Below are 27,930 nucleotides of genomic sequence, written 5' to 3'. Positions count from 1 at the left end.
GCCAACCTTGTGTGAATGCTCTGAAAATCTAATCATTTGCATATCACAGCATTTTCTTCCTGTCTGTTAACTTTCGCGTCTGTAGCACGTCATCTTCGTGGTGTAGGGATTTTAATTGCCAGTAGTGTATTAAAGCAAATCTGAATACATTTGATATCTCAGAAAAATGAGGCGCATCCAATGATGCAGCAATATTTCAATATATTTGAAACTACAGAAGTTAATATTTCACAGCGAATACACATTTTCACAGTGAACTCCTGAATTAACAATTTTAAACGCTTCATGCGATATCAACATACGATATCTCACACGATGACAGTGCACTATAGCTATCATCACTGGAAGCCACGTATCTGTATCTATTTTATTTCTTCATTTATTACGTTTTTGCAACCTTTTCATTATGCATATGTCTGTCAAATCATCATATCCTCCACAATTGCACAGAAAATGATTACAGCACGAATAACTCACATTTTGTCACGCTTGTTCATTTATTTAACTAACAGTTTACCATTTTGCCAGTAACTTTATTTAAATATTAATTACAACTGATAACACAAAATCAAGGTAATTTAAGAAGGGGTCAGTCGCATATGTCAGCTGACACCACCTTTGTAAAAGAGTGCAAAGGACGCTTCTGACAAGCAGGCCTAAATAATTGTTTAAACCATATGTCAGGGCAATCTGTGGTCATTTATCATGGGCGCATTTGCGCAAAGATACTTGCTTATTTATTCATGAAAAAACCTTTATTTATAATTATTCTGAATTGTTTTCGTGTGACTTAATGTTTATAACATTTCTTTATTCAAGTATTGCTGTAAAATATTAGTTTAGCCCGGAAAATGGTCATGTTGAGTCAAATCTACATCTACACAGATACTCCGCAAGCCACTGTACGGTGCGTGGCCTAGAGTACCCTGTACCACAATTAGTCATTTCCTTTCCCGTTGCACTTGCATACAGAGCGAGGGCAAAATTAGTAGATATGTTTCCGTATGAACCCTAATCTCTCGTATCTGATTTTCGTGGTCCTTATGCGCAATGTATGTTGGTGGTAGTAGAATTGTTTCGCAGTCACCTTCAAATCCCGGTTCTCTAAATTTTCTCTATAGTGCTGCTCGAAAAGAACGCCGCCTTCGCTTCAGGGATTTCCGTTTGAATTTCCGAGGCATCTCCGTAAATTTGCGTGTTGTTCTAACCAATCAGTAACAAATCTAGCAGCCCGCTTCCCGCTTGCTTCCTTGTGTTGCTTCAATCCGACCTGGTACGGATCCCAAACACTCGAGCAGCACTCAAGAATAGGTCGCACCAGCTTCCTCTATGCGTTTACAGGTGAACTAATCTTTCCTAAAATTCTCCCAATAAACCGAAGTCGACCATTCGCCTTTGCTACCATAGTTCTCACATGCTCGTTCCACCTCATATCGCTTTGCAACGTTATGCCCCGATATTTAAACGACTTGACTGTGTCACGCAGGACACTAGTAATATTGTGCCCGAACATTACAGGTTTGTTCTTCCTACTGATCCTCATTAACCCATACTTTTCCACATTTAGAAATGAAATGATGGTATGGCATTGTTGGCCGGGAGGCCCCATTCGGGGGAGTTCGGCCGCCGTATTGTAAGTCCTCTTTAGTACCGAGCGAGGTGGCGCAGTGGTTACACACTGGACTCGCATTCGGAAGGACGACGGTTCAATCCCGCGTCCGGCCATCCTGATTTAGGTTTTCTGTGATTTCCCTAAATCACTCCAGGCAAATGCCGGAATGGTTCCTCTGAAAGGGCACGGCCGACTTCCTTCCCCATCCTTCTCTAATCCGATGAGACCGATGACCACGCTGTCTGGTCTCCTTCCCCAAACCAACCAACCAACCTCTTTAGTTGACGCCACTTCGGCGACTTGCGAGTCACTTATGATGAAGGACACACAACACCCAGTCCCCTGCCGGGAATCGAACCCGGGCCCCTTGCGTGGTAGGCGGTAACGCTACCGCTACGCTACGGAGGCGGACTCCGCATTTAGAATTAGCTGCCATTCATCACAGAAACTAGAAATTTTGTCTAACTCGTCTTGTATTTTCTTACGGTCACTCAACATCGACGCCTCAACCGTACACCGCAGCATCATCAGCAAACAACTGCATATTGCTGCCCACCCTGTACGCCAAATCATTTATGTACGAGGTGTGGCTAGAAAAAAACCGGACTAGTACTGGTGAAACAATAAAACGAATGCAATAAGGCTGAAAGTCGCGTGGCCTGTCACGTGACTCTCGCTCCGCCTACTGCTCGAGTTTCATCTGCCTCCTGCACTCAGTCTGCCCGTGGCGTCTGTTTTAAGTAGTTGACGTTTTGTCTGTGCGTCGGAAAATGTTGAGTGTACAGAAAGAACAGCGTGTTAACATCAAATTTTGTTTCAAACTAGGAAAATCTGCAAGTGAAACGTTTGTAATGTTACAACAAGTGTACGGCGATGATTGTTTATCGCGAACACAAGTGTTTGAGTGGTTTAAACGATTTAAAGATGGCCGCGAAGACACCAGTGATGACACTCGCACTGGCAGACCATTGTCAGCAAAAACTGATGCAAACATTGAAAAAATCTGTAAACTTGTTCGACAAGATCGCCGTTTAACAATCAGAGCAGTGTCTGAGTTAGGAGATGACAAGGAAAGTGTTAGGCAGATTCTTCATGAAAGTTTCAACATGAACAAAGTGTGTTCAAAAATGGTTCCAAAGTGTCTCACAATTTAACAGAAGGAACGCCGAAGAATGATTTGTTCTGACATCCTGGAAAACATTGAAAGTGATCCCACCTTCTTACAAAATGTTATTACTTGCGATGAATCGTGGTTTTTTACTTACGATCCCGAAACTAAACGCCAATCGATGCAATGGAAAACTCCTGGTTCTCCATGACAAAAAAAAGCACGAATGTCAAAATCGAAATTCAAGGCAATGATGATTGTTTTTTTTTGACATCAAAGGGATTGTGCACGTTGATTGGGTACCAGAGGGACAAACAGTGAATCAGCATTACTACATTAGCGTCCTGGCTACCCTACGTCAGCGAGTACGGAGAAAACGGAACGATTTGTGGAGAAAAAAGTCATGGATCCTTCACCAAGCCAATGCCCCAGCTCACAGTGCGTTGTCAGTGAAGACGTTTTTGGCAAAACACAACATTCCCATCTTAGATCATCCACCCTACTCACCTGATTTGGCCCCCTGTGACTTTTTTATTTTCCCTAAAGTCAAGTCAGCTTTGAAAGGAACTAGATTTGAGACTGTTGAAGCAGTAAAAGAAAAAGCGACGGAAGTAATGTATGGACTTACCGAAAATGATCTGCAGCATTGCTATGAACAGTGGGAAATTCGTATGGAGCGGTGTAGAGACCGAGGAGGAGAGTACATTGAAGGAGATAACATGAAATTGTAAATAATTCTAAATAAATTTTTTTTCCAGCATCAGTCCGGTTTTTTTCTAGCCGCACCTCGTATGTAGAGAACAACTTCGGTCCTATTACACTTCCCTGGGACACTCCTGACGATACCCTTGTCTCTAATGAACGCTCGCCGTAGAGGACAACATATTGGGTTTATTACTTAAAGAAGTTTTTCGAGCCACTCGCATATCTGTGAACTTATTCCATATCCTCGTATCTTCGTTAACAGTCTGCTATGGGGCACTGCGTCAAACACCTTCCAGAAATCTAAAAGTATGGCATCTGCCTACTGCCCTTCATCCATAGTTCGCAGTGTATAGCGTGAGAAAACGGCAAGCTGAGTTTCGCACGAGCGATGCTTTCTAAACCATGTCGATTCGGGGACATAAGCTTCTGAGTCTGAAGAAAGTTTATTATATTCGAACTGAGAATATGTTCAAGGATTCTGCAGCAAACCGAAGTTAAGGATACTGGTCTGTAATTTTGCGGGTCCGTTCTTCTGCCCTTCTTGTATACTGGAATCACCTGCGCTTTTTTTTCAGTCGCTTGGGAGTTGGCGCGCTAGATATTCACGATAAATGCAGGGTAGGCAAGGAGCTAATGCTGTAGAGCAATCTTTGTAAAACCGAAACAGGATTTCATCCAGACGTGGTGACTTACTTGCTTTCAAATCTTTCAGTTGTTTCACTACGCCAGGGAAGCTTACAACAACGTCGTCCATACGGGAGTCTCACCGATGGTCAAATGACGGTATGTCTGTACGATTCTCATGTGTGAACGATTCCTTGAATGTGAAATTTAAAATTTCGGCTTTCGTTTTCCTATCTTCAACTGCTGCGGCAGACTGGTCAAGAAGGGACTGAATGGAAACATTAGACCCGCTTAGCGATTTTACAAAGGATCATAATTTTCTCGTGTTTTCTACTGGATCTTTTGCTAAGGTGTGACGGTGGTAGCTGTTGTATGCTTCGCACATAGATCTTTCCACAAACGCACAATCTCTACTGGCCTTTGCTTGTCGTCGTTTGTGCGTTCTCTTTTGAACCAGAGAGCAGCAGCCTCTGCTTTTTCACCATCTTTTGTATTTCGTTATCTCCATGATGGGTCTTTTCCATCCCTTATCCACTCACTAGACTTGCAACTCTCCAGCTCACGATTTACAATGTGTTTAAACTTAGCCCATACTTCCGCTACGTCCATCTTACTGAAACTAAGTGATGTCAATTCACTGTCTAAGTGAGATGCTAACAACCGTTAACCTGCTGCATCTAGCAGAAACATTCTCCTATCCTTCTTAACTGATTTATTAACTTTCATAACCATAGTTGCTGTAATGACATCATGATCGCAAATCCTCGTTTCTATTCTGACACTTTCGATAAGATCCAGCCTATTTGTTGTGCTAAAAGGTTTACGATATTTCCATTGCGTGTGGGTTGCCGAGCTAGCTGCTCAAGACAGTGTTCAGAAAAAGTGTTCAAAGGTATTTCGCATGACTGTCTGTCTGTACCCCTGCAATGGATCCATAGGTACCCCACTCTATACTCGGTAGGTTAGTCACCTCTAACTAATATCGCATGACGTGAGTATTTATGCACTACTGATCATGGATTTTCTTAGAATGATTCTAGAAATGTCACAGCGGAATTGGTGGCCGGTAAAAACATCCAACAAATTGGTTTCACCTACACCTATCATACGTAACAAGATAACTTCACTGTCACACTCAACTGCGACCTCAATAGAGACAATATTTTTGTGAACTGCAACGAAACGCTCCCCTTCCTATGGCTTCTAATCTACTTTTCCGATACGCGTTCTACGACTCGCTAGATATCTCAAAGCTTTCCACGTCAGATTTCAGCCAGCTCTCGGTCCCCAAGAACAATTTGTGTATGAGAACTTTCCTGAAGGGCAGTAAATTGGCTAATTTTATTACGATTACTTCAACAGTTCATCGATAAAAATTTGATAGTCGAACGCCAGCTGACTTCCCTTGCTGCGTACCGGCTGGCGAGTGTTCATCAGAGCACCTCAAACTACGGCCTAGCCGAAAAAACCCTCATGTGCACTCCACAAGTACTCTGCTGCACGGGTAACTGCTTCCTTTGTGTAGTGGACCCCTGACATCAATGGGAATCCTGCAAATCCCCACACGATAACATAGGTCTAAAATCTGCAGGCATGACTGGTTGTAGAGCTTAAGAACGACTATTTTTGGTGGAGAAGCCTTCAGGCGATGGAAAAGCAGACAGTAGTAGAACACTACGGGGGTCAAGTGGAGACTGAGACTTTTTGCGGGAAGAGCTCAAGGGCGCGATTCTGAATACTTTCACATCTGTGCCTGATGCAGGCTCACCTATCTGTGGTGAGTAAAATTTGATTGTGTAGGTGATTGATGCTGGGCAGCGAATGGCTGCTACTATACTTCAACTCCTGAAGGGACTTATATTTCGATATGTTTGAATGCGCTTCAGTGTAGGACTCTTAGTTTTGCATATATTTGAGGACTATTTAGCTTGGGGATTTCGCTACCATTCTTGAAACGGTCTCAATGTAACTTAACTGGATTTGATAAGAATTTTTCTGTCTACATTTTAATTCAATATATGACCACTTCTCGTTTATTTTCGATGTCCTTTAGAGGGTAAACATTATTCAACACAATTCTCTGTCATCTACATCAATCACAGTGTTTAGAATAGAGCCCTTGTAATTTCACTTTTATTTCGTATTTCTGTGTACTTTATTAACTCGCAATTCTAGCCAACGCATAGATTATCTGGCTGTAGGATTACGGCTACACGTTATTATTTGCGCTGGGATAGCTGCAGGGTGCATAAAAGCAGACATGCGCGGCGTGACCCTATGATTACATCGAGCTATTCTTTTTAAACAGAACTGTGTACAGCCCAAGTGCCTACAGTATTAGTAACCACAGGTATAGATGCCACTGGTTAACAAGTGTGGGATGCTGTTTGGAAAAGCAACTAAACCAGCAGTAACCGTTAGGAACCGTCGCAAGGCCAATTCAGACGTCTTTGCTAGCCGCCTTTATCACCATGGTCGACTGGTGGGTATATCACTATGACTTCGAAACAAAGGCGTGAAACATGCAGTGGAAATGTGGATTCACCATCGCCAAAAACAGCCAAGACCGGGCCATCCTAGGATACGGTGATGTGGAGTGTTTTTTTTTTTCGGATCATCGTGGTGTGGTGCTATCAGACTTTGCTCGTAAGGAGCCAACTATCACTGAAGCATACCAACAGAGACTCCTGATTGGATTACAGCAGGCATTCCCACAACGACGACGAGGTGGTTTTCAGTGTGGAACATTTCATGAAAACCCAAGACTTCTACAAGCAAGGTTTCCACCAAGCCATCCACTGGTGGGGAATATGTTACAGATTCAATGGATGTCTACAGAATTAACTTCATCACTAAGTTTCACAGTCGCAGCATAATTTTCCAGGGTAATAAAACTTTATGACTATCACTGGTAAGTGTGCAGAAACAAAGCCAACGGAAACTGTCACACCTTTACAACTGAGGCAGAATAGAAGAGAGAAGAACAGAAAAGGAGAGAAAGAGAGTGGGAGGGGGATACAGGAGAGGGCTATGTGGAGAGGAGGGAAGGGGTAGGGTGAGTTGAGGGGGAGAGAAGGTGAGGAGTGTAAAGAGGGGATGAGGGGAGGGAAAGAGTAGGAGTGTGGGATGGAAGAGAGACAAGGGCAGGTTTGAGGGGATGGGGAGGGAGGGGATTGGAGAGGTGGAGGGAAGAACAAGAGGTGAGGTTGGAGAGGAGGAAAGAGTGGAAAGAGTGAAGAGGGGAAAGAGGGGGAATAGAAGGGGGAGAGGGGATAAGAGGGGAGAAATGGTTTAGGGACAGAGAGAGGATAGTTGGGAGATGATGGGGGAGAGGGGATAGTGAGAGGGGGGGATAGGGTGAGAGTGGCAGATGAGAGGAAGGGCAAGAGGGGGGGGAGGGAGGAGAGGAGAGAGCGCAGGCGGGCAGCGTACTCACCATGGGCTCGTCCGTATTCTTCTGGAACTGGACGAGCCGGACGCGCGTCACGTTCTCCATGTCGATGTCGCCATTGGGGCCGTCCAGGTCGTCGCCGCCGTTGAGATAGGGCAGCAGCGGCGGCGGCGTGACGCGCAGCGCGTCCTCCCCGTACACCTCGTGCGCCACCACGTCGTGCGCCTGTAGCAGCGCCTGCAACAGCAACGTGGTCCCTCACGTCACATCTTCGGTGTCACTGAGATCAAAGTGCTAAGGCACCGGTAAGTCTGATTTGAGAGGTAAGTACTGGTTTTAGTATCACAATGCTTTAGCAGAAATGGACATGACCACTTGTGATCGAGGTTAACACAAAATTCTAACCACGATATGACCTGATTTTTTTGCTCCCTGTCTCATAACTGTGCTCTTCTCGATCTAGGAAGGTACACACCACTATCTTCCTGACTTTCGAGTTCAGCCTAACGCTACAAAATAGTCGGCCAACGAGCAGTGTGGGAGAGATTCGCTGACTTTTATTCGTGTTACAGGCATTCTGCTGCCTTTCACACTGTTAGCATTTCTCTGTATGGTGTTGCCTTCTAACAACATCTCTCGCACTGGCATTGAGCACTCGAATGTTCACGGAGGTTCCCATTTACGTCTCGGAATATCCTCTGACAGAACACAGAAAACTTGAGATTGTTTTACGAGCACTCGGTAGCTATCTCGAATGTCGAGTTAACTTCAGTGTATATGAAGAAGACTATAATTGTTGACGCGCCGACTTTTGATTGGATCCTTTACTGCCTAAAGGCCTATACGTATAAGTTCGGAAACTGAAAATTTATGCTGGACGGGTATTCGAACCCGGATTTTCCGTTTATCGCGAGCGGTCGCCTTAACCATCTCAGCTATCCGTGCACGCTTCTAAAACTGATCCAAACCTCCATTTGCCACAGTGTTGACCCCTCATCATTTGGGTCGGATCATAAATTGCTACTCGACAATGATGAAAAAGAAAATGGGCCACTGCCTTTTCGAAAGGCGAAAGGACGATAACAGCATCCCGCCCCCCAAGTGGTTAGCGGAAACCATGGAAAATCTAAGTCTCTATGACTTAACGAGAATTTGAACCCTGTTGTTTCCGAATACGAGTCCAGTGACGCAACTACTCTGCCATTTCACTCGATGCGGAGTTTGCAACAACAGTGAAGTTTTACGATTATATGGAATTTGATGGAAAGTTGCGTGCGAGCTTAAATTAGGGTAGAGCATCGCCTAGTGGTCTCAGTCATCCCTGTCACTATGTCCAGAACCAGTACTCAGCCTTACAGAAATTATAAGGCAACTTCTGCTTCGCATTAATGTTGAGCTCGACGTGTCAAAAACTCTCCTTTATACATGCATAGCTTCTCCTTAAGTTCTGTCAACACTATGAGGTAGCCCACACGGCTTTTTCAGTAATCGAACAGGTGAAATATGACATTTGGTACTCTATTATTTTCGAAACTGAAAAAGCTCTGCTATGTGAAGCAGAATGCGTAAAAGTGTCTTTTGTTTGTTAAAAAATGGACACTGAAGCTCCATACGATGTACGCTTGTGTGATGAGAACTTTCCACCGCCAGAAAGCATATCACTTTACGCATTTGGTTTAACAAAGCGAACGATGTCATGTGTAGAATGCCCGCACCTCTATGCCCTAAAGCCGAAACAGTGGGAGGAAGGGGAAAAAAAAAAAAGAAAAACAACATTGCAATTTTGTTCCAGCATTTGTCGAAACTGTCGGATGCAGCACATCAAAGTGGGGAAGAGAGGGCGAGTGGACAAGCGAGCACTAATTTCCCTCCCCCTCCCCCAACCGCTGTTCCCATTTCATTCGTCCACGCTCGACCGCAATACGAACAAACTGTGCGCCGGTGCCCAGAGGTCGTAGCAGAATGAACTGCCGATGCCCAGCAAGGTAACTCGCAGCCGTATCCCCCCCCAAATCACATCACCACTTGAGATCGGTGCTTACAATAATCCAGACGAGACTTGTTCATTAAAAGCGATCTGCAGCACCACTACTAATGTTTAAACAGGAAGGGCAATCGACTGGCATCTACAAAAGAATATCTTGTCCCAGGTTAATAAAGACAAACGTCGTGTACAACGACATCGGTGGCGTTACCTGCGGGTAAGCAATTCGGTTCCTGAGAGTGAAACCAATTTTCAAAACTAAACTTCTATCTAAGGAGAGGAGTAGTGATTGCGTACAATTTCCATTCACGCAGTCCCCTGGATCTAGTTCCACAATTTTCAGCTGATTTCTATTAATAATAAGTGGATTTTTTTTCCTCCTGTTAGTCACTTTCTAGAGGAAATAAAACAAGATTTGCACATGCGCTTTGGTGCAAAATACTTAAGCCTTATACAAACGTGTCTAGGGATACGTTTGCAATTGTCTGTGGCTTCTCTATTGTGTTCCCCCTTTCTCGCATAACTACTCTTCTTGTTTTTATCGAACTGTGACATGGCGTGTATAGCATAGAATGGTATAGACGCCATGATCACACTATCTTTGCTTCGATCGACCTATTCAGAAAGGGTAAACATCATAGTCGAACAGATTTACACAAAAACCGCCTAATTTACAAACCTGGCAATATTCGAAAGATATTACGTTAGAAATTAATTTTAAGTTTATATTTCGTAGTGTATAGTGTTGGTCATACATTTTTGAGCGATAGCATTGAACAACGACAATTTCCTAGACGTACTCACGAAATAACTAACCTCCGTAGCTGAAAGTGTTTCTGGTGAGCCTCCCATCGGATGGAAATGTTAATCTCGGCTACTCAGCGTTATTACTCGAGGGCAATGGGTCATATAGGAACAACCGATATCACCCGAAAACACAACACTATTCTGTACATACATGATCATCACAGCCTTCCCCACGATACAGGCAGACGTCTGACACTTCGCGACAATTTGGAGGAAGTCAACAGCATCTTACAAGCACTGTGATCTTTTCCGGGTTCGCTAACAGTTACCGACGCATATGGCATGTATATAAGACTGATTCGTCTAATAATAGCTTCAAAATGTTGCAACATGAGGACTTGGTGAAAATCCTTGTTACCTCATTTTATGAGAAACCAGGAACAGATCAACAGAATTAAACAACGCACCTAAGTGAGACAGCAGCCAGCTAGTTCATTCTTCCCTTTCTGTAGAGATCCTTGTTACCGGCAACAGGCGTCCAAGACGCTGGAATGCTTCCAGGGAAACTCCGTTCCTGTCCCTGTTGACCGAGATCGCAACGGAAAAGGTAATGCAGACAGCGCAAGCGGAAGCAGGCCAACAGTTGCTCGGTCCCGAGGGACAGCAGTTACTCGCAGGAGCGAAATCCCGGGCATTATGCCGATCCCTCTACATCCCGCGCCACTCGCCCTCTCCACTTCCTCCTCTAAAACACACACACACACACACACACACACACACACACACACACACAATGTTCACGATGCTCAGAGTTGTGGGACTGCAACGGGAGTAGTGTCCCGCGAGGTAAAGCTTCGTATGCAAATTCAAGAGAACCGTGCCACGATTGGTCTGTCTGCTCATTTCTTCCCTCTGTGACAGTCGTAAACATCTGCGATTTTTCCCACACATCTTTCTTCTCCTAACACTTTAGCGATACCAGGATACAATGTCCTCTGCTCGATGTACCATGCGTGTATTTAACTGGTAAGGAAGTTTATATTTTATTTATTCATCCATTTTTTGTTTATTAAGCATTTATTTACCTGCTCAGAACAGCGTCTTTGGTTGCCATTATTCATGAAACAACATACTTGTCAGTCACTTCTTTTCAAAGATAGGACTTTTATTGTACTACATCTAATAGGTCAAGACAGAAAATTAAAGGACAGAAACCACACAATAATAATATCATTTTCAGCAACAGCTTATCAACGAAAAACACAAACCACGAATGTTCGAAAGCACTTATCTTGTACCCAGTTTGTGGCTCATGTTTTCATCGTCAGTCTATAGTTATCTATGACCATAGCCTGCTGATGAACAGCTTTGGAAACAAATTGCAGCCGAATTGAGCATCAGAAACAGTCACGTAGTGAAAGGTATGTTTCCCAGCAGACTTGTAAATTGCTTACAAGCCTTAAAACTAAACTCTGAATCAAAGTTAAAGAAAGGCGGGGGGGGGGGGGGGGGGGGAATCAAAACCGTGCTATAACTAAAACGAAATCTACGACGATGGTAACTAAGGGATAACTTACTTCAATATATTACACATTATATGGCTGTTTCTAATGTCTCTAGTCATATAGCCCAACGTCATTTGCGTTATCAGTTTCTAAAGTGCTGACAACTGTTGACTCATTCAAAATACTATATCAAGAGAATGGAAATGTACCCAGCGGCGAAAGATGGCCTCACCCCTGCCTATAATAATGTGGTTGAAAACTACCGTGACGCCTGTGACCTGAGTTGCGTTCAGTAGATCTCGTGCAAACGCTTGCCTCCTTAGGCACCCACTACCGTCCATATACTGACCTCTCTAAAACCCTTTTCTTGAACACTGCAGTCTCTATTTCGAAGTCGGCAGAAGTTTGAGACTTCAGATAGCTACTGTTTTGTATTGGCCACGTCATCCACAGCAGTCTGACACTACAGTTTGCAATACTGTTGTTACTCCGTCAAGAAGGCCGTAAACGCCCAGTATCGCTTGTCTCGGAGGCATTAATTTCTGTTCAGAAAGGTGAAAACTTCCATTCGAAGATTCGCTGCAATGCCAATTATTCCAGTGCACTGCGTCCCTCGATGTCGTCCAGGGTGCTCTGGAAGTCTCGTGCAGGCTGAAAAATTCCTTACGTGCAATGTACCTTTATTCCGCAATTTCTTGTTCCAGCCACAAAATAGTTGCAGATTTATTTCACAAAAATCTGCTATCCTGGCGCGAAACAAAGCAAAAGTTACACTTAAAGTTGGCGCCTTCAAAAATGGCTCTGAGCACTATGGGACTTAACATCTATGGTCATCAGTCCCCTAGAACTTAGAGCTACTTAAACCTAACTAACCTAAGGACATCACACAACACCCAGTCATCACGAGGCAGAGAAAATCCCTGACCTCGCCGGGAATCGAACCCGGGAACCCGGGCGTGGGAAGCGAGAACGCTACCGCACGACCACGAGCTGCGGACTTTGCGCCTTCATCGCGAATGGTAACGAAGTTACGAAAACGTGTAGATCTCAGTTTGAAGAGTTCTGGTCACTATTCGTTTAGGTGGAAAGATATTACAATTATCACCAACGCGTAGAAAGTCATTTGCAGCGAAAGATTTGGGCTCCTCGTCCTCCGTAAACCACTGTGCAGCACCGCGGAGGTGCTTCGTGAGACTTAACTTGCAGTCATACAAGCACCTTTTACAAAACTTTGTAACACATTACGGGAGCAAGGAATAGTGTAATGTATTTCCACAGTTACAAGAAGCGAACTAACGGATGCACACACTTGGACAGTAGGTTTCTGTATCGGTGAGAGGCGACGGCATACGTATAATATGTCCAATTTCGTATCTTGTTAACACCTGCCATTCGAGAACATGTCCCTCATCAGCTTAAACGAAGCCACGATAGTAAGTGCGATGGTTTGCCTCGCGTAGTTTCGGACGTATCCGTACAGTGTCATAGTGTAGCACTTCGTTCCTAAAAAACAAGTCCGAGAGACAGTAACTACTATTTTCTCTTTAAACATAGTGTAGATACACATAATACAGGGCTATTACAAATGATTGAAGCGATTTCATAAATTCACTGTAGTTCAATTCATTGACATATGGTCACGACACACTACAGATACGTAGAAAAACTTATAAAGTTTTGTTCGGTTGAAGCCGCACTTCAGGTTTCTGCCGCCAGAGCGTTCGAGAGCGCAGTGAGACAAAATGGCGACAGGAGCCGAGAAAGCGTATGTCCTGCTTGAAATGCACTCACATCAGTCAGTCATAACAGTGCAACGACACTTCAGGACGAAGTTCAACAAAGATCCACCAACTGCTAACTCCATTCCGCGATGGTATGCGCAGTTTAAAGCTTCTGGATGCCTCTGTAAGGGGAAATCAGCGGGTCGGCCTGCAGCGAGCGAAGAAACGGTTGAACGCGTGCGGGCAAGTTTCACGCGTAGCCCGCGGAAAATTGGCTCATGCCACAACTGGAGACCGACAGCGCCGACTTCATCTTTCAACAGGATGGTGCTCCACCGCACTTCCATCATGATGTTCGGCATTTCTTAAACAGGAGATTGGAAAACCGATGGATCGGTCGTGGTGGAGATCATGATCAGCAATTCATGTCATGGCCTCCACGCTCTCCCGACTTAAACCCATGCGATTTCTTTCTGTGGGGTTATGTGAAAGATTCAGTGTTTAAACCTCCTCTACCAAGAAACGTGCCAGAACTGCGAGCTCGCATCAACGATGCTTTCGAACTCATTGATGGGGACATGCTGCGCCGAGTGTGGGAGGAACTTGATTATCGGCTTGATGTCTGCCGAATCACTAAAGGGGCACATATCGAACATTTGTGAATGCCTAAAAAAACTTTTTCAGTTTTTGTATGTGTGTGCAAAGCATTGTGAAAATATCTCAAATAATAAAGTTATTGTAGAGCTGTGAAATCGCTTCAATCATTTGTAATAACCCTGCAGTAGGTATTGCTAATTAGAGAAAGGAATGGGTAGCAGACAACGAATCTATTCATGGGAAATAACTGATTAAAATGTCTTATCCTTGGAGTATCAATCTGTGATCTGCTAATTAGACGTAATAATTGCAACAGTAACCGTACTTCGCAGAACGTAATAACATTAAATAGCGAAAACTTCCCAATGTTCTGCAACATTATATTTATTTGGTCACGAATCGCTTTTCGGCTACTTAGGCTGTCTTCAGGTGACAACCGAATGTCGCGGACACGTATAACATGACGTGCGACCCCCTCAAATATTATTTTTACAAAAGAGGTAAAAGATGCAAATATCATGACATGGAGAGTGTTTACACAGAAAAACATTACATTGTTCATGTGGACATCCTATTTCCCCTCTCTGAAATTAAGTTTTAGTTACAAATAATAGATTAAAATCGTAAATTCAACTTCATTTTTCATCAGTTTTTGAACGTATCTTCACATAAAAATGTCATGTTTTCTTTTTTTTTTCTTTTTGTTAATGTGACATCCTGTGTGACCAAAAAATTCATTCCTTTCCTACGTGTACATTCTACATGTATCTTTTCTATCTTCTGTATAAATAATATATGTTAGTCGCAAATCATATTATCTACGTTTGCGACATTCAGTCGTCACTTGAAGATGGTCTAAGAAGCGAAAAGCTGGTTCGTGAGCAAATAAATACAATTTTGCAGAACATCAGAAAGTGTTTCCTATTAAACATAGTAAAGTGCTAGAACAGCTGGTCATATTAGTGAATGTCCCCCACTTACAATTTCACCCCATTAAGTGCGACATAGATGACACATCTATTTAAATTAATACTAATGTAGCAAATAAGTGCTGGAAAGCTGCTTCGAAAGTCTTGGTGCGTTATAGAGGGGACCTTTTGGTGGAGGGATACCAGGACTCTTGTCAGCGGCGCCAATGCGCGTCTGCTGCTTTAGGGAGTATATGTAACAGTGTGACGTGCTTGCCCTTGGTTTGGGCAGGGGTGGGGGACCTGTTGAGCAGAAAAAATTGAACGTGGAAGCTATAGAGCCACCACCGTCTCGTTTCTAAAATGTCAGTTACGCAGTCGTACTTGGTACGTCTCCATCGAGACCACTGTGTCAACAAGTGAGCGGTTTTTCCATGAGTCGAGCCCGATCGCCATTGCTTTCCCTCGCTGCATACTGCATCCTTTCCACTCCGGTTACACCCTTGATAAAGTGCTCCTAGGGATGTCTAGCTATTGTAGAACAATGTGTCGTTTCTAGGTTGTCTGTATAAAAGGTGCGTGCGTGTGTGTGTGTGCGTGGATTGGCCTGCACAGTGCTGAATTGAATCCTATAGAACACCTTTGGGATGTTTTGGAACGCCGACTTCGTGCCAGGCCTCACCGACCGACATCGATACCTCTCCTCAGTGCAGCACTCCGTGAAGAATGGGCTGCCATTGCCCAAGAAACCTTCCAACGCCTGATTGAACGTATGTCTGCGAGAGTGGAAGCTGTTATCAAGGCTAAGGGTGGGCCAACACCATATTGAATTTCAGCATTACTGATGGAGGGGGGCGACGAACTTGTAAGTCATTTTCAGCCAGGTGTCCGGATACTTTTGATCACATAGTGTATATCCTTGCCAAGCAGATATAATTGCTTCCAGATCTCCATGCAATTCTGGTTATTTTGTTTGCTGCTATTACAAAACTAAACTTCGAGCATTCGGATGACCCGCCTGTCGCCAGCAAGAGCGAAATTACTCCTAATCTTTCGTCGACAGCAATTTATCGCTGCCTAATGTACTTTCTTCTCTATTCTATTACGTATCCACACTAATAACGTTTTGTACTATGCAGGGCTAAACTGAAAATATTTTACGAAATCTTACGGAAAAGTGGTGCTGATATCAATCAGTAAATTAACATGCGACAATTAGATCCTCTTTTTCAGCCATTTTGGAACCAGTTTCCTCTTTTTCTCTGTTCATTGATGTTACAGCTAATATAATTGCAGCACACGCTTTCTTTCGTGTGTTCGACTTCTTAACCTTTTAACATAATGTTGCTAACTGAAAAAATTTTCAATAATATTTATGATTTGTGGGTTGCTTCAATAAATGTACACTAGACGATCTATCACTGTCAATAAAAACTGTAAGTGCGCAGGTCGCTTGAGTTGGCTGTGTTTACTGCGCTCCTCGATGGTGGCGCTCTCGTACAGTATTTAACAGGCTTTAGAACTTTTAACAGTGATGTCTTCGAAACACCGAGAAGTGCCCATCGTACTACAATAGCAGTTGTTATATCTAAGTATTTTCTGCAACTGTGCAAAAGCGGAGCCAAATTAGCGACGTTGCTATACTAGTTTTAAGGTTTCTCGTCATATAACAGTTCATGAAAATGAGCTTAAAAATTTAAGTTCCGGTGCCCAGGAGACATCTGACTTCTCAGTAAGGTACCTGATTTCTGACTTTTTTTAGAAACAGATCTACTTTCTCTCTAAACCACTGCAACAAAGTACAGTAAATGATGTTTGTTCATTAAACGTATTAATGTAGGTAAAATTATGTCTCGGTTCCTCAAGTTGCTCTGTCGAAATTTGAAAAAGCAATAAAAGCGGTACCTGAAGTAAAGGTTCTGTTTTATCCAGCTGACCAAATTTACACAGCTAAGCTAGACATCAGCAGTAACAGGCACGTAGAATGCACGATAGTAGCTAAACCAGTACATCTTAATGCCGCTACAGTCTTCTTTGAGACGGAGGAAAAACCGTTGTTTAGCGAAAGTATAGCGAAGGGCGCGAGGGGCAAAGCACGCCTTGGTTATGCGTTATGCACGGCCTAATGCATACGGTATGTGCTCACATGTATCCTGCGAATAAACATTTCAGGGAGGCACTGCGAACCCTGTTTTTTCGCCCTCAATTTGCCCCAATTTCGCCGGGCACTCTAGAACAGAGATTGGGAGCACGAAAGACTACCAAACCTCGCTACTAAAACCTGTTTTTTTTCTAACGTAATCCTTATCTTCGACTGAAACAGGCAAAGCACAGTAGCTAGTTATCGTTTCACAGTACATCGCAAATCTTTACGAAGCTCCCAGAGATGATAGTGGTTACGTGCTTTAGCGAGCATAAAACAGAGAATAACGCAACAAACACCAACGACATTTGCAAGACAAGTCTAAACGCTTATGCTGAAATTCGGGCAGTTAACGGACCGTGAGAGTATGGCACCTAGCAAAAAGTAAACCACGGATATATGTATCAGCATCAAAGCAATTTTCTGTTACAGCCTCAAAGGGGTACGTCCATCCTTCTCAGTATGGATGTGGAAATTCGTTTAAAGGGCATAATAGCACTAATGAAGTCATCGGAAATTCAGATGAAGCGCACTACATATATCTACCTGCAACTGAGTTCTTATCTAACGCGAAAGATGGATTTAGCAGCCAGGAAGGCAAGTACGTACAGCAATTCGAGTTTCTTCAGTACACACACGAAAGTCTAGCTGCAGCCCGATAACACGAAGTGTAAGCTTGCATGTACGACGGAGCATTTTGCAATCAGCTGGGTAAAAGTGTTCCCAGGGCGTCTTCGTTCCTTTTTCTTTTGTATTATTTCTGCGGAGAGAAAAATAATATTAGGCGCAAAAAGTTAAAAATTAGTTTTGCATTATTCATTTGCCCTGAATACATGAATATCTCAGATTACTTGATTCCGAAGATACACGGCACAGTGTGCCCCCATTGCCATACACCCCTTCGTCTTGTCGGGGCGTACGGAAGTCTTTCTGGAAAGTATACAGTTCAATGCAGTTGCTAAAATCGTAACACATTACAAAAACAAGGAAAAGTGTTAAATATGGAAATGGGAAAATCGTAACTGAGGATCCACATCATCCCAATATTTGAAATATAGGAGGAGTGTTCTACACACTCACGCTCACAATCTCTCTCTCTCTCTCTCTCTCTCTCTCTCTCTCTCTCTCTCTCTCTCTGTGTGTGTGTGTGTGTGTGTGTGTGTGTGTGTGTGTGTGTGTGTGTGCGCTTTCAGCACAGTCTGCATTAAGCTGCACACACTTGGGGTGTGGTAGCTTCTGTAGGGCCTCCTCGAACCACTTTCTTGGAGTCTGTCGCGCCCACAAATAATGTCCACATAAGGATTTCCTCACAGCCCCGAATACGTGGTGATAGGAAGGGGCCAAGTTAGGAGAATACGGTGGGTGTGGCAGTACCCGGAACATTATATCGGCGATGACAGCCTTGTTTGTCCGACTTGTATGGGGAGCAGCTTTGTCATGTTGCAAGTGCACTTCTTTCGCCTATTTTCTTGACCGTTTCCTTTACGTTCCACGGCGCAATCTCCGAAGAGTCTTCATATATATGCCTTGCTGTTAGTAATTTTCCCTGGTTGCAGCCAGCCAATCAATAATGAGGATTCCACCTTTGCCATAAAACACTGTGGCCATATGTTTTCCCGCAGAAAGCGCTGTACGGAACCTTTAGGTGCAGAGCTTCCTGTGTTGGATGGACTTGTCTCCGGCTCATGGTAGTGGAGCCAAACTTCGTCGTCAGTCACGAGTCTGGACATGAAACTTGCTGGATACTGGCTGTGGCGCTTAAGATCACAGCACGGCCCTTACGCTGTTGTGTTTGCGCTGCATTCAGGGATTTGGGAACCCAACTGGCGGTGTTCATGCACCACACGGTGCAGAATGCTTCTGGTAAACCCCCCCCCCCCCCCAGTTCCGTGAACGATATGCATATGTTCTCACGAATATGCTTTTCCAGTCTTGAAATGTTGACTGGATTTACCACAGTCACTCTCCTTCCAGTATTGGTTCCTTTCTCCGTTGACATGCGGCCATTTTTCCAGCCATTCACCGAACTGTACACGGTTTTTCTTGACTGTTCACATTCTCCACACACAGCCACCAGTCGCCTTTGAATACTTACAGTGTTTACACCCTCCTTCCACAGAAACCAAGTTGTCCAGCGCTGTTCTTGTTGCTCATATTTGACGTTGCTCGCTCACTTAGTGATAGCAGTTGGGAAAATGGGCTGCACTGTGTGCAGGCATCTCACTTCTACAGCGTGGGGCAAATAAGAGTGGCCCGTAGAACAGAGTTCCAGGATATACAGAAACGCAGCAGAGAAAAGAAAATACTGTACTAACCTGACTCTAAGAGATGTTGAAAATGACCCTCTTTCATCTTCGGCAATTATGGGCCCTGGTGAGAAAGTTGCTGAAGGCGGACAGAAGGTGGACTGTTGGAACTGGTGCAGCCTCATCCGAAATGTTGTGCTGCAGTTCTTGAAGACTACGAGGATTGTAATGATACAACTTGGATTTGAGGGCTCCCCACGCAAAGTAGTCGCACACTGACAGATCAGGTGACTGGGGTGGCCAAATAGGGCGGCGACCAGACTGATCTCTGCTAACAACTCTGTCAGGGTGAAGATTGTGTAAATGTGCTCCAAGGTTCGGCCGGCTGTATGGGCAGTTGCTCCATCCACTTGGTAGTAATTGTTGATACTTTCCTCCTCTGTTAAAGCTGCCACGAATAATTTCAAAATGTTGATAATGAAGCGCGCCGAAGTCTGCATCTGATGAAAGAAAATGAGACCAACGATGCGGCGTGCAGATACTGAAAAGCAAACCCCAACCTTCTGATCATGGAATGATGCTTCGTGGAAGTTATGCGGATTCTCCGCTGCTCAGAATATGTGATTCTGAGAGCTGACAAAACCGCTCGGTGAAACCAGGCTTCATCAGACATAAAGAACAGATCCATGTACAACCCAGCTCAGTGAGCAGCCGCTCACAAAACTGGAGGCGCTGAGGAGCAACTGCTGGTTTTAATGCATGAACAACAGACACACGTGACGGATGCATGTGCAGGTACAGGTCCAGGTGGCGTTTAGTCCACATGATCGACGTGATATTTTGGTCTCTTGTGACAGGCGTCGGGTTAACTTGGGACGACTCTGAAGCATTTTCTGCTGAAGTGCACCCACATTTTCTGGTATGCGGGCACGTTTCTGAATGTTTTTTGACTTGTTAAAAACAGAACTTGTCTGACGCCATTTTCGGACTAAGCTGGCACTTTGACGCCATTAAACTTCTCAGCAAACAACTGACCGACCACACAGTTTCCACGACTTAGCTTCACGGAAGTTTCCACAGCAAACACCCGCTGCTCCACTTTGCACGCCTGCACTCACAGTGACGCAGCCCGCATTACGCTCTGAACCAGTGTGGATCACATAGCGAGGAGGTAAGCGGTGTGCGCGTCACGGGGTGTGGTTATATACATACCTTCACGTCCAATCGTATCCACTCGTCCGGACCACTTCTATTTGCCCCACCACCGAGCGAGGTGGCGCAGTGGCTAGCACACTGGACTCGCATTCGGGAGGACGACGGTTCAATCCCGCGTCCGGCCATCCTGATTTAGGTTTTCCGTGATTTCCCTAAATCGCTCCAGGCAAATGCCGGGATGGTTCTTCTGAAAGGGCACGGCCGACATCCCCCCCCCCCCTAATCCGATGAGACCGATGGCCTCGCTGTCTGGTCCCCCCCCCCCCCCCCCCCAAAAACAACCCAACCCATGCCTTCAAAGTACTACATACTTCAAACTGTGATGACGCGTCAGATGGAGTACCACGAATTATGAGAATAAATAAAGTGTAAATCGATATGGAATACCCCTCGTAATAATCGGAACACAGCCGTGTCCACAGACGTACGACGAACGCACGAGTTGCTTGGCGGACAGCAGCCGCCTAGGTTGCAGCCCTAAGGAAGCCGTAAAGTGAGGCAGAAAGACGTGACACGGAGCGTCGCTCGTTAGGCGAGGCTCGAACGGCGGCAGCTGCTCGTTACAGGAGACACGAGGCCCTGTCCAGCGTCCGGGCACCGTGCCAGGCACTTGCAGCGGGTCCCGGCTCAGCACCGACGCCTCCAGCACGCCGGCGTTGCTACACGGCCGTCCGTCACGTATGCGGTCACGGGGTACACGGTAGGCAGCTATCAGCGCCCGCACAGAGGTTGACCACGGTCAGCACATACATCAAAGCACAACACCACATCTTGGAGACAGCGTCGGTAAGTGACGCATCGTTTTCTCTGGTGACACTGGACATTTTGAGAGACACGAGTACGGAAGGACGACCTTCTTACCGTGGTTTAATTCTTTATCGCGCATTGTAGCAACACGCCACTGGTTTAATACACTACTGGCCATTAAAATTGCTACACCAAGAAGAAATGCAGATGATAACGGGTATTCAGTGGACAAATATATTATACTAGAACTGACATGTGATTACATTTTCACGCAATTTGGGTGCATAGATCCTGAGAAATCAATACACAGAACAACCACCTCTGGCCATAATTAAGGCCTTGATACGCCTGGGCATTGAGTAAAACAGAGCTTGGATGCCGTGTACAGGTACGGCTGCCCATGCAGCTTCAACACGATACCACAGTTCATCGAGAGTAGTGACTGGCGTATTGTGACGAGCCAGTTGCTCGGCCACCATTGACCAGACGTTTTCAATTGGTGAGAGATCTGGATAATGTGATGGCTAGGGCAGCGACGAACATTTTCTGTATCCAGAAACGCCCGTACAGGACCTGCAACATGCGGTAGTGCATTATCCTGCTGAAATGTAGGGCTTCGCAGGGATCGAATGAAGGGTAGAGCCACGAATCGTAACACATCTGAAATGTAACGTCCACTGTTCAAAGTGCCGTCAATACGAACAAGAGGTGACCGAGACGTGTAACCAATGGCACCCCATACCATCACGCCGGGTGATACGCCAGTATCGCGATGACGAATACACGCTTCCAATGTGCGTTCACCGCGATGTCGCCAAACACGGATGCGACCATCATGATGTTGTTAACAGAACCTGGACTCGTCAGAAAAAATGACGTTTAACATTCGTGCACCCAGGTTCGTCGTTGAGTACACCATCACAGGCGCTCCTGTCTGTGATGCAGCGTCGAGGGTAACCGCATCCATGGTCTCCGAGCTGATAGTCCATGCTGCTGCAAACGTCGTCGAACTGTTCGTGCAGATGGTTGTTGTCTTGCAAAGGTCCCCATCTATTGACTCAGAGATCGAGACGTGGCTGCACGATCCGTTACAGCCATGCGGATAAGATGCCTGTCATCTCGACTCCTAGTGATACGAACGAGGCCGTTGGGATCCAGCACGGCGTTCCGTATTACCCTCCTGAACCCACCGATTCCATATTCTGTTAACTGTCATTGGATCTCGACCAACGCGAGCAGCAGTGTCGCAATACGATAAAGCGCAATCGCGATAGGCCACAATCCGACCTTTATCAAGAAACGTGATGGCACTCATTTCTCCTACTTACACGAGGCATCACAACAAAGTTTCACCAGGCAAGGCCGGTCAACTGCTGTTTGTGTATGAGAAATCGGTTGGCAACTTTCCTCGTGTCAGCACGTTGTAGGTGTCGCCACCGGCGGCAACTTTGTGTGAATGCCCTGAAAAGCTAATCATTTGCATATCACAGCATCTTCTTCCTGTCTGTTAAATTTCGCGTCCTTAGCACGTCGTCTTCGTGGTGTAGCAATCTTAATGGCCAGTAGTGCAGTAATCTGCATACATAGTGGTGAACATCCTGAACACGTCAGGGGATAATACTAAGAAGCAATATGAAATGGAACGACCATAAAAAATTAGTATTGGGGAAGGCGAATCAAATACTTAGATTTGTTGGAATGGTTCTGGGAAAACTGAATATATCTCCAATGGAAATCCCATACATGACGCTTCTGCGCAGAGTAGAGTATTGGTCTAGTGTCTGAAGTCCTTACGAAGTACACCTGACAACAGCCATCTAACGAATTTACAGACGACTATTAATTCTAAAGTGTCGGTACAGCCCATACGAAAGACTAACAGAAATGCTTGGAAAACGTAAATGGGAACAGTTGTGAAAAAGATGACATAGTCTTCGCGAAACCCCGTGGATCAATTTAGTTAACCTGCATTCGAAGATCACTGTCTGACCATTATACTGCCTCCAACAACATCTAGCGTAGGCCTCACAACAGAGGTCAGGGCGCGTACAGTGCTATAGCGAGGGTATCCCAGGAGGACTGGCCAATATTCTGGGTTGTTATAACAACGATCATTCGAAGCAAAGAAGTCGAGTAAACTTGGGCTCTAAAGTGCATCCCTTAGGAGCTGCATGGACTTTTCCATCTGCGATACTGCGTAACATATCTCTCCAACTGCAAGCTCTTCGGTTTCCGTATCTTGACAGAGATCGTAGTATGGGCTAAAATGACAAAAAAAAATGTCGAGTAAACATGGGCTCTAAAATGCGAACCTTTAAGAGTTATTAGTACTTAGTGGAGTGTAGCCATGTATGGAAGTGAAACATGGACGATAAATAGTTTGGACAAGAAGAGAATAGAAGCTTTCGAAATGTGGTGCTACAGAAGAATGCTGAAGATTAGATGGGTAGATCACATAACTAATGAGGAAGTATTGAATAGGATTGGGGAGAAGAGAAGTTTGTGGCACAACTTGACCAGAAGAAGGGATCGGTTGGTAGGACATGTTCTGAGGCATCAAGGGATCACCAATTTAGTATTGGAGGGCAGCGTGGAGGGTAAAAATCGTAGAGGGAGACCAAGAGATGTATACACTAAGCAGATTCAGAAGGATGTAGGTTGCAGTAGGTACTGGGAGATGAAAACGCTTGCACAGGATAGAGTAGCATGGAGAGCTGCATCAAACCAGTCTCAGGACTGAAGACCACAACAACAACAACAGTACTTATTCATCTTCGGTACTATGAAACATTTCTCTCTTTTACTGAAAAAGTGCTCATAGCTCTTGAGGTATGCAGTTTAGAACCCATATTTTTTTTTTAATTTATTTATTTAATGATCGGCCCTCTCATAGCCTTGAATACTGTCCAGTCCTCCCGAAATACCCTGCGTAATGTCATTTTCCCTTGCTCTGCACGCGAGTGGAATAGGAAATAAAATCTATTATCATACTCTGTACAGTGGCTTGCGGAGTATACAGCGATAAGCCAAAGCATTATGATAACCTGGTCAGTAGCGAGTTGGTCCACGTTTGGAACGCAATACAGCAGCGACTACGTTGGCACGTATGCAACAAGCCCTTGGTGTGGTTCCGGAGGTATGTGGTATCATGATGTCTTTGCACAGGTCACGAAATTACTGCCCAGTGGTATGCGGGCGCGTAACTGGCGTCCGACAGAATAATAGATGTTTTACACCGGGTTCGGATCAGGTGAATCTGATGGCCAATACATCAATTTGAATTCCATGTCGTGCTAATCAAACCAAGGTAGCACGATTCTGGACTTCTGGCATTGGCACTTGTTCGGCTGTAAGATCCCATAGCTGTCGGGGAAGACCTCAAGCATGAAGAGATGCAGCTAGTCAGCAACAACGTTCGCGCAGTTCACAGTTGTATTGCCTTCGATTACTATTACAGGTCCCACGGAAGTCCTAAGGAATGGTCCCCAATGTTTCAACCACTTGTTCGTTCGACTGGATGAGATCACACTAGACCTGGTCTAACAAGAAACGTGATTCATCCGACAAGGTGACATGTTTTCACTGATACACGATCCACTCTCGATGATCCATCGAGCACCGTAATCTTAATTGACGATATCGTTGGGTCATCATGGGAAGACGGAGCGGTCGTCTGAAACGGAACCTAACGTTCAACAATGCATGCTGAACGGGGTGCTCCAAACCACATGTGCCTGCTCCAGCACTGCATTCTGTTCTCAGATCTGCCACAGATCGCCACCTATTCTGCTTGGCAGAGCCGGCAAACCAGAGACCTGCACGTCCTATGACGACGCGTGGACGTCCGACATCTTGTCGCCTACTTGTTCACTGTCCTTCAACCTCTTTCCATAGATGCTCATAGAAGAAGCAAGCGCCAGCCGACAAGCTTCGCAGTTTCAGAGATGCTAGTTCGCAGGTGCCGAGTCGTAACAACCTGTCCTTTGTCGAAGTCACTCATGTCAGCGTATTTCCCCATTTGCGGTCCATATTGTAGCCAGAATGATTCGCGCTTCGTCTCATACTCCGCTTATATACTTCCCTTCCTGCATCGCGCGCGCGCGCGCGCGCGCGCGCGCGTGTGTGCGTGTGTGTGTGTGTGTGTGTGTGTGTGTGTGTGTGTGTGTGTGTGTGTGCTCTCGACGACGAGACTCGAGATTATCCATACTCGACGCTTCAGGTTAACTGCCTCGCTGACAACGATACGTTCAGGAGTACGTGCAGGAGAACACTGTTGAAGCTAAGTACATAGTTGACAAAATAAGGATGCAACTATTTTACAGCGCAGACTCGACTCATAATGGCAGCCTCCCTTGAACAAAAGCGCTTCGGTCCGAACACAAAGATCAAAATTACAGCTAATTTGACAGCGAAGACGCTGTTATAAAACTATAGAAATGGTGGTTTCAAGGCGGCGCGCAGCAAAGCAAGTACTGTCATTAAATTTGTGGCTCGTTTCGACTTTACCGCCGCTAGTAACTTGCCTGGCGGCGGAAGCCATTTTCAGAATTTTACGATACCACTAAGCAGCACCTGATTCGTCGGTCTGCATTGTAGCGTTGCCAAACAGTTACGACGTCGGCATAACCGCACCCGCTAATCGCAAAGCCTGTGAGGCGTTATAAGTTATGTTCCTACACCACAGCAGATACTCGTAACATCACCTTCGCCATCCTTTGTTGTCGCTGTTACTTTTCGTCTGGGGCCTCCGTGTGTCACACGTGTTTAGGCGCACCATGCGTTTCACTTTAGTTTCTCTTGCCGAATGATCACAACTAGATCTCAGACACAACTAGATCCCAGAAAGGGACGGATACAGAGTTAACAAATAACCTCCCAAGGATCTACTACCATCACATTATACCGTCGCCCCCACCCTCCTCCAAATATGTCAATAAATCGGTGCACTAATGTATACATGCCAAAACAAAGAACTTCTGGAACAAAAGCAATTTTTTTATTGAAATCGAAGAAAAAATAATACGCTTACTGAATGTTCCACACCATACACCAGTTTATTTCGATTGGTGGAAACTTTGTTCCATGTGCCTCGTATCTTAACTCTTACATAAGCAATTGTAAACATTTACTTTCTGTGGTGGAAAATGCGTGTCAAGTTACTTCGTTGTACATTATGTCAGTAAAAGTTTCCTAAGATGGTTCAAATGGCTCTGAGCACTAAGGGACTTAACTTCTGAGGTCATCAGTCCCCTAGAACTTAGAACTACTTAAACCTAACTAACCTAAGGACATCACACACATCCATGCCCGAGGCAGGATCTGAACTTGCGACCATAGCGATCGCGCAGTTCCAAACTGTAGCGCCTGAAACCGCTTGGCCACCCCGACCGGCTTTCTAAGATGAATCGCCATGTTCAAGACATTGCATAATAGGTATGCAGCTATCATCTCCATTGCCAATTTGCCAAAAGATATGAAGAAATGGCCGACAGCTTCTCTCAATAAACGTTTAGCACTTCTCTATATTTACTTCGGAGATAAAGGGTTCACTTTAAAAACTGGATAAGGGTAGTTATAAGAGGAACGAACTAGTTACGTTACTGTAAATGGGTCTATAAATTACTGAAAGACAAGGTGAATTTGCGACACTTAAGAGTGAAACACAACGCGCAGAAAGGAGTACTTATTAGTTCGACACATGCAGTGGAAGAAAACAGGTTTTGTCTCAAAGAAAGCACGTCAAACAATGTAGCTGCATTCTTCAGGTTTGTCTACATTAAATGATGTCTGAGGAAGCAAACACAAGGAATAAGAAGTCAAAGCGCTCGGAGAAAGAGAATCTCTGCCATCTGAACAGCACGACAAGCAGAGTTCGTTTCTATAGTCGATGAAGAATGCAAGAAGCACTTCACAGGAAGCCTGAGGAAAAGTTCAAGCAGGAAGCTATACCGCAGCCTACAAGCGAAACAAGAGCTGGCTCTTCCGTGACAAGCAATAGCACTCACTCTGTATTCTAGGAAGAAATTATTAAACTGTTGGAAGAGCTCTTCAGTTATACATAATTATTAAGAAATTAAAGCAGAATAAGGAAAATGCTCTAGTTACCTTTTTCTGATAATACTTAATGAATTGCGTGCCAAGAAAACTTCGAATCAGCTTGCTCATATTAGCTCAGTATAAGGAGAAGGATATGTATATTGAATCAGTTTGGAACCATAATTAGTTTCGACATTCAGATAACTATCTCAGTCAATCTGCCGCAGAAGGTAGAAGATCGGATATCAACGCGTAGCCGATTACGTATATGTATGCCTAACGGCTATAGAGATGACTACTTTCCCAACAGACTACGGCCAATCAGTAATCATGTAAGTAGATGCAATTATAATTGTTAGCTGTGTGATTAATTGTTTTATGTATCGACGTAAACGACTATATAACGGCCTTGAAATAGCCATGCGCTTGGACGCACGCATGGGTTTGTTAACAACGGCCTATTTCCTTCTTTGGTGATGTATAGTCAACTCGTCGTCGATGTAACGTCTTTCCTTCCTACCTCCCTAAACGGATGTGTGGGACGTGACCTCATTACACACATCGAGCACTTACGAAGTGCAAATATTGTACAGATTAGTGCGACACGAACACTGCATTACGAAGTGTTTCTGATGGTCGTG

General features: G+C 44.8%; 1 protein-coding gene across 3 annotated transcripts in view; it reads right to left on the bottom strand.

Moving 5' to 3' along the window:
* The window catches only part of LOC126481650 (peripheral plasma membrane protein CASK), a 650,466-nt gene that overhangs the window by 203,254 nt on the left and 419,282 nt on the right, over positions 1-27,930 (bottom strand). For all 3 annotated transcript variants that reach the window (XM_050105580.1, XM_050105572.1, XM_050105588.1), the window contains exon 2: positions 7,486-7,677. In XM_050105580.1, the coding sequence (XP_049961537.1) occupies positions 7,486-7,677 (192 nt within the window). The remainder of the gene's footprint in view (positions 1-7,485; positions 7,678-27,930) is intronic.

Source organism: Schistocerca serialis, chromosome 1 (assembly GCF_023864345.2).
Source record: "Schistocerca serialis cubense isolate TAMUIC-IGC-003099 chromosome 1, iqSchSeri2.2, whole genome shotgun sequence".
Taxonomy (NCBI): domain Eukaryota; kingdom Metazoa; phylum Arthropoda; class Insecta; order Orthoptera; family Acrididae; genus Schistocerca; species Schistocerca serialis.
Note: the sequence above shows the minus strand (reverse complement) of the source record. Positions and strands in the feature narration are given on the sequence as shown.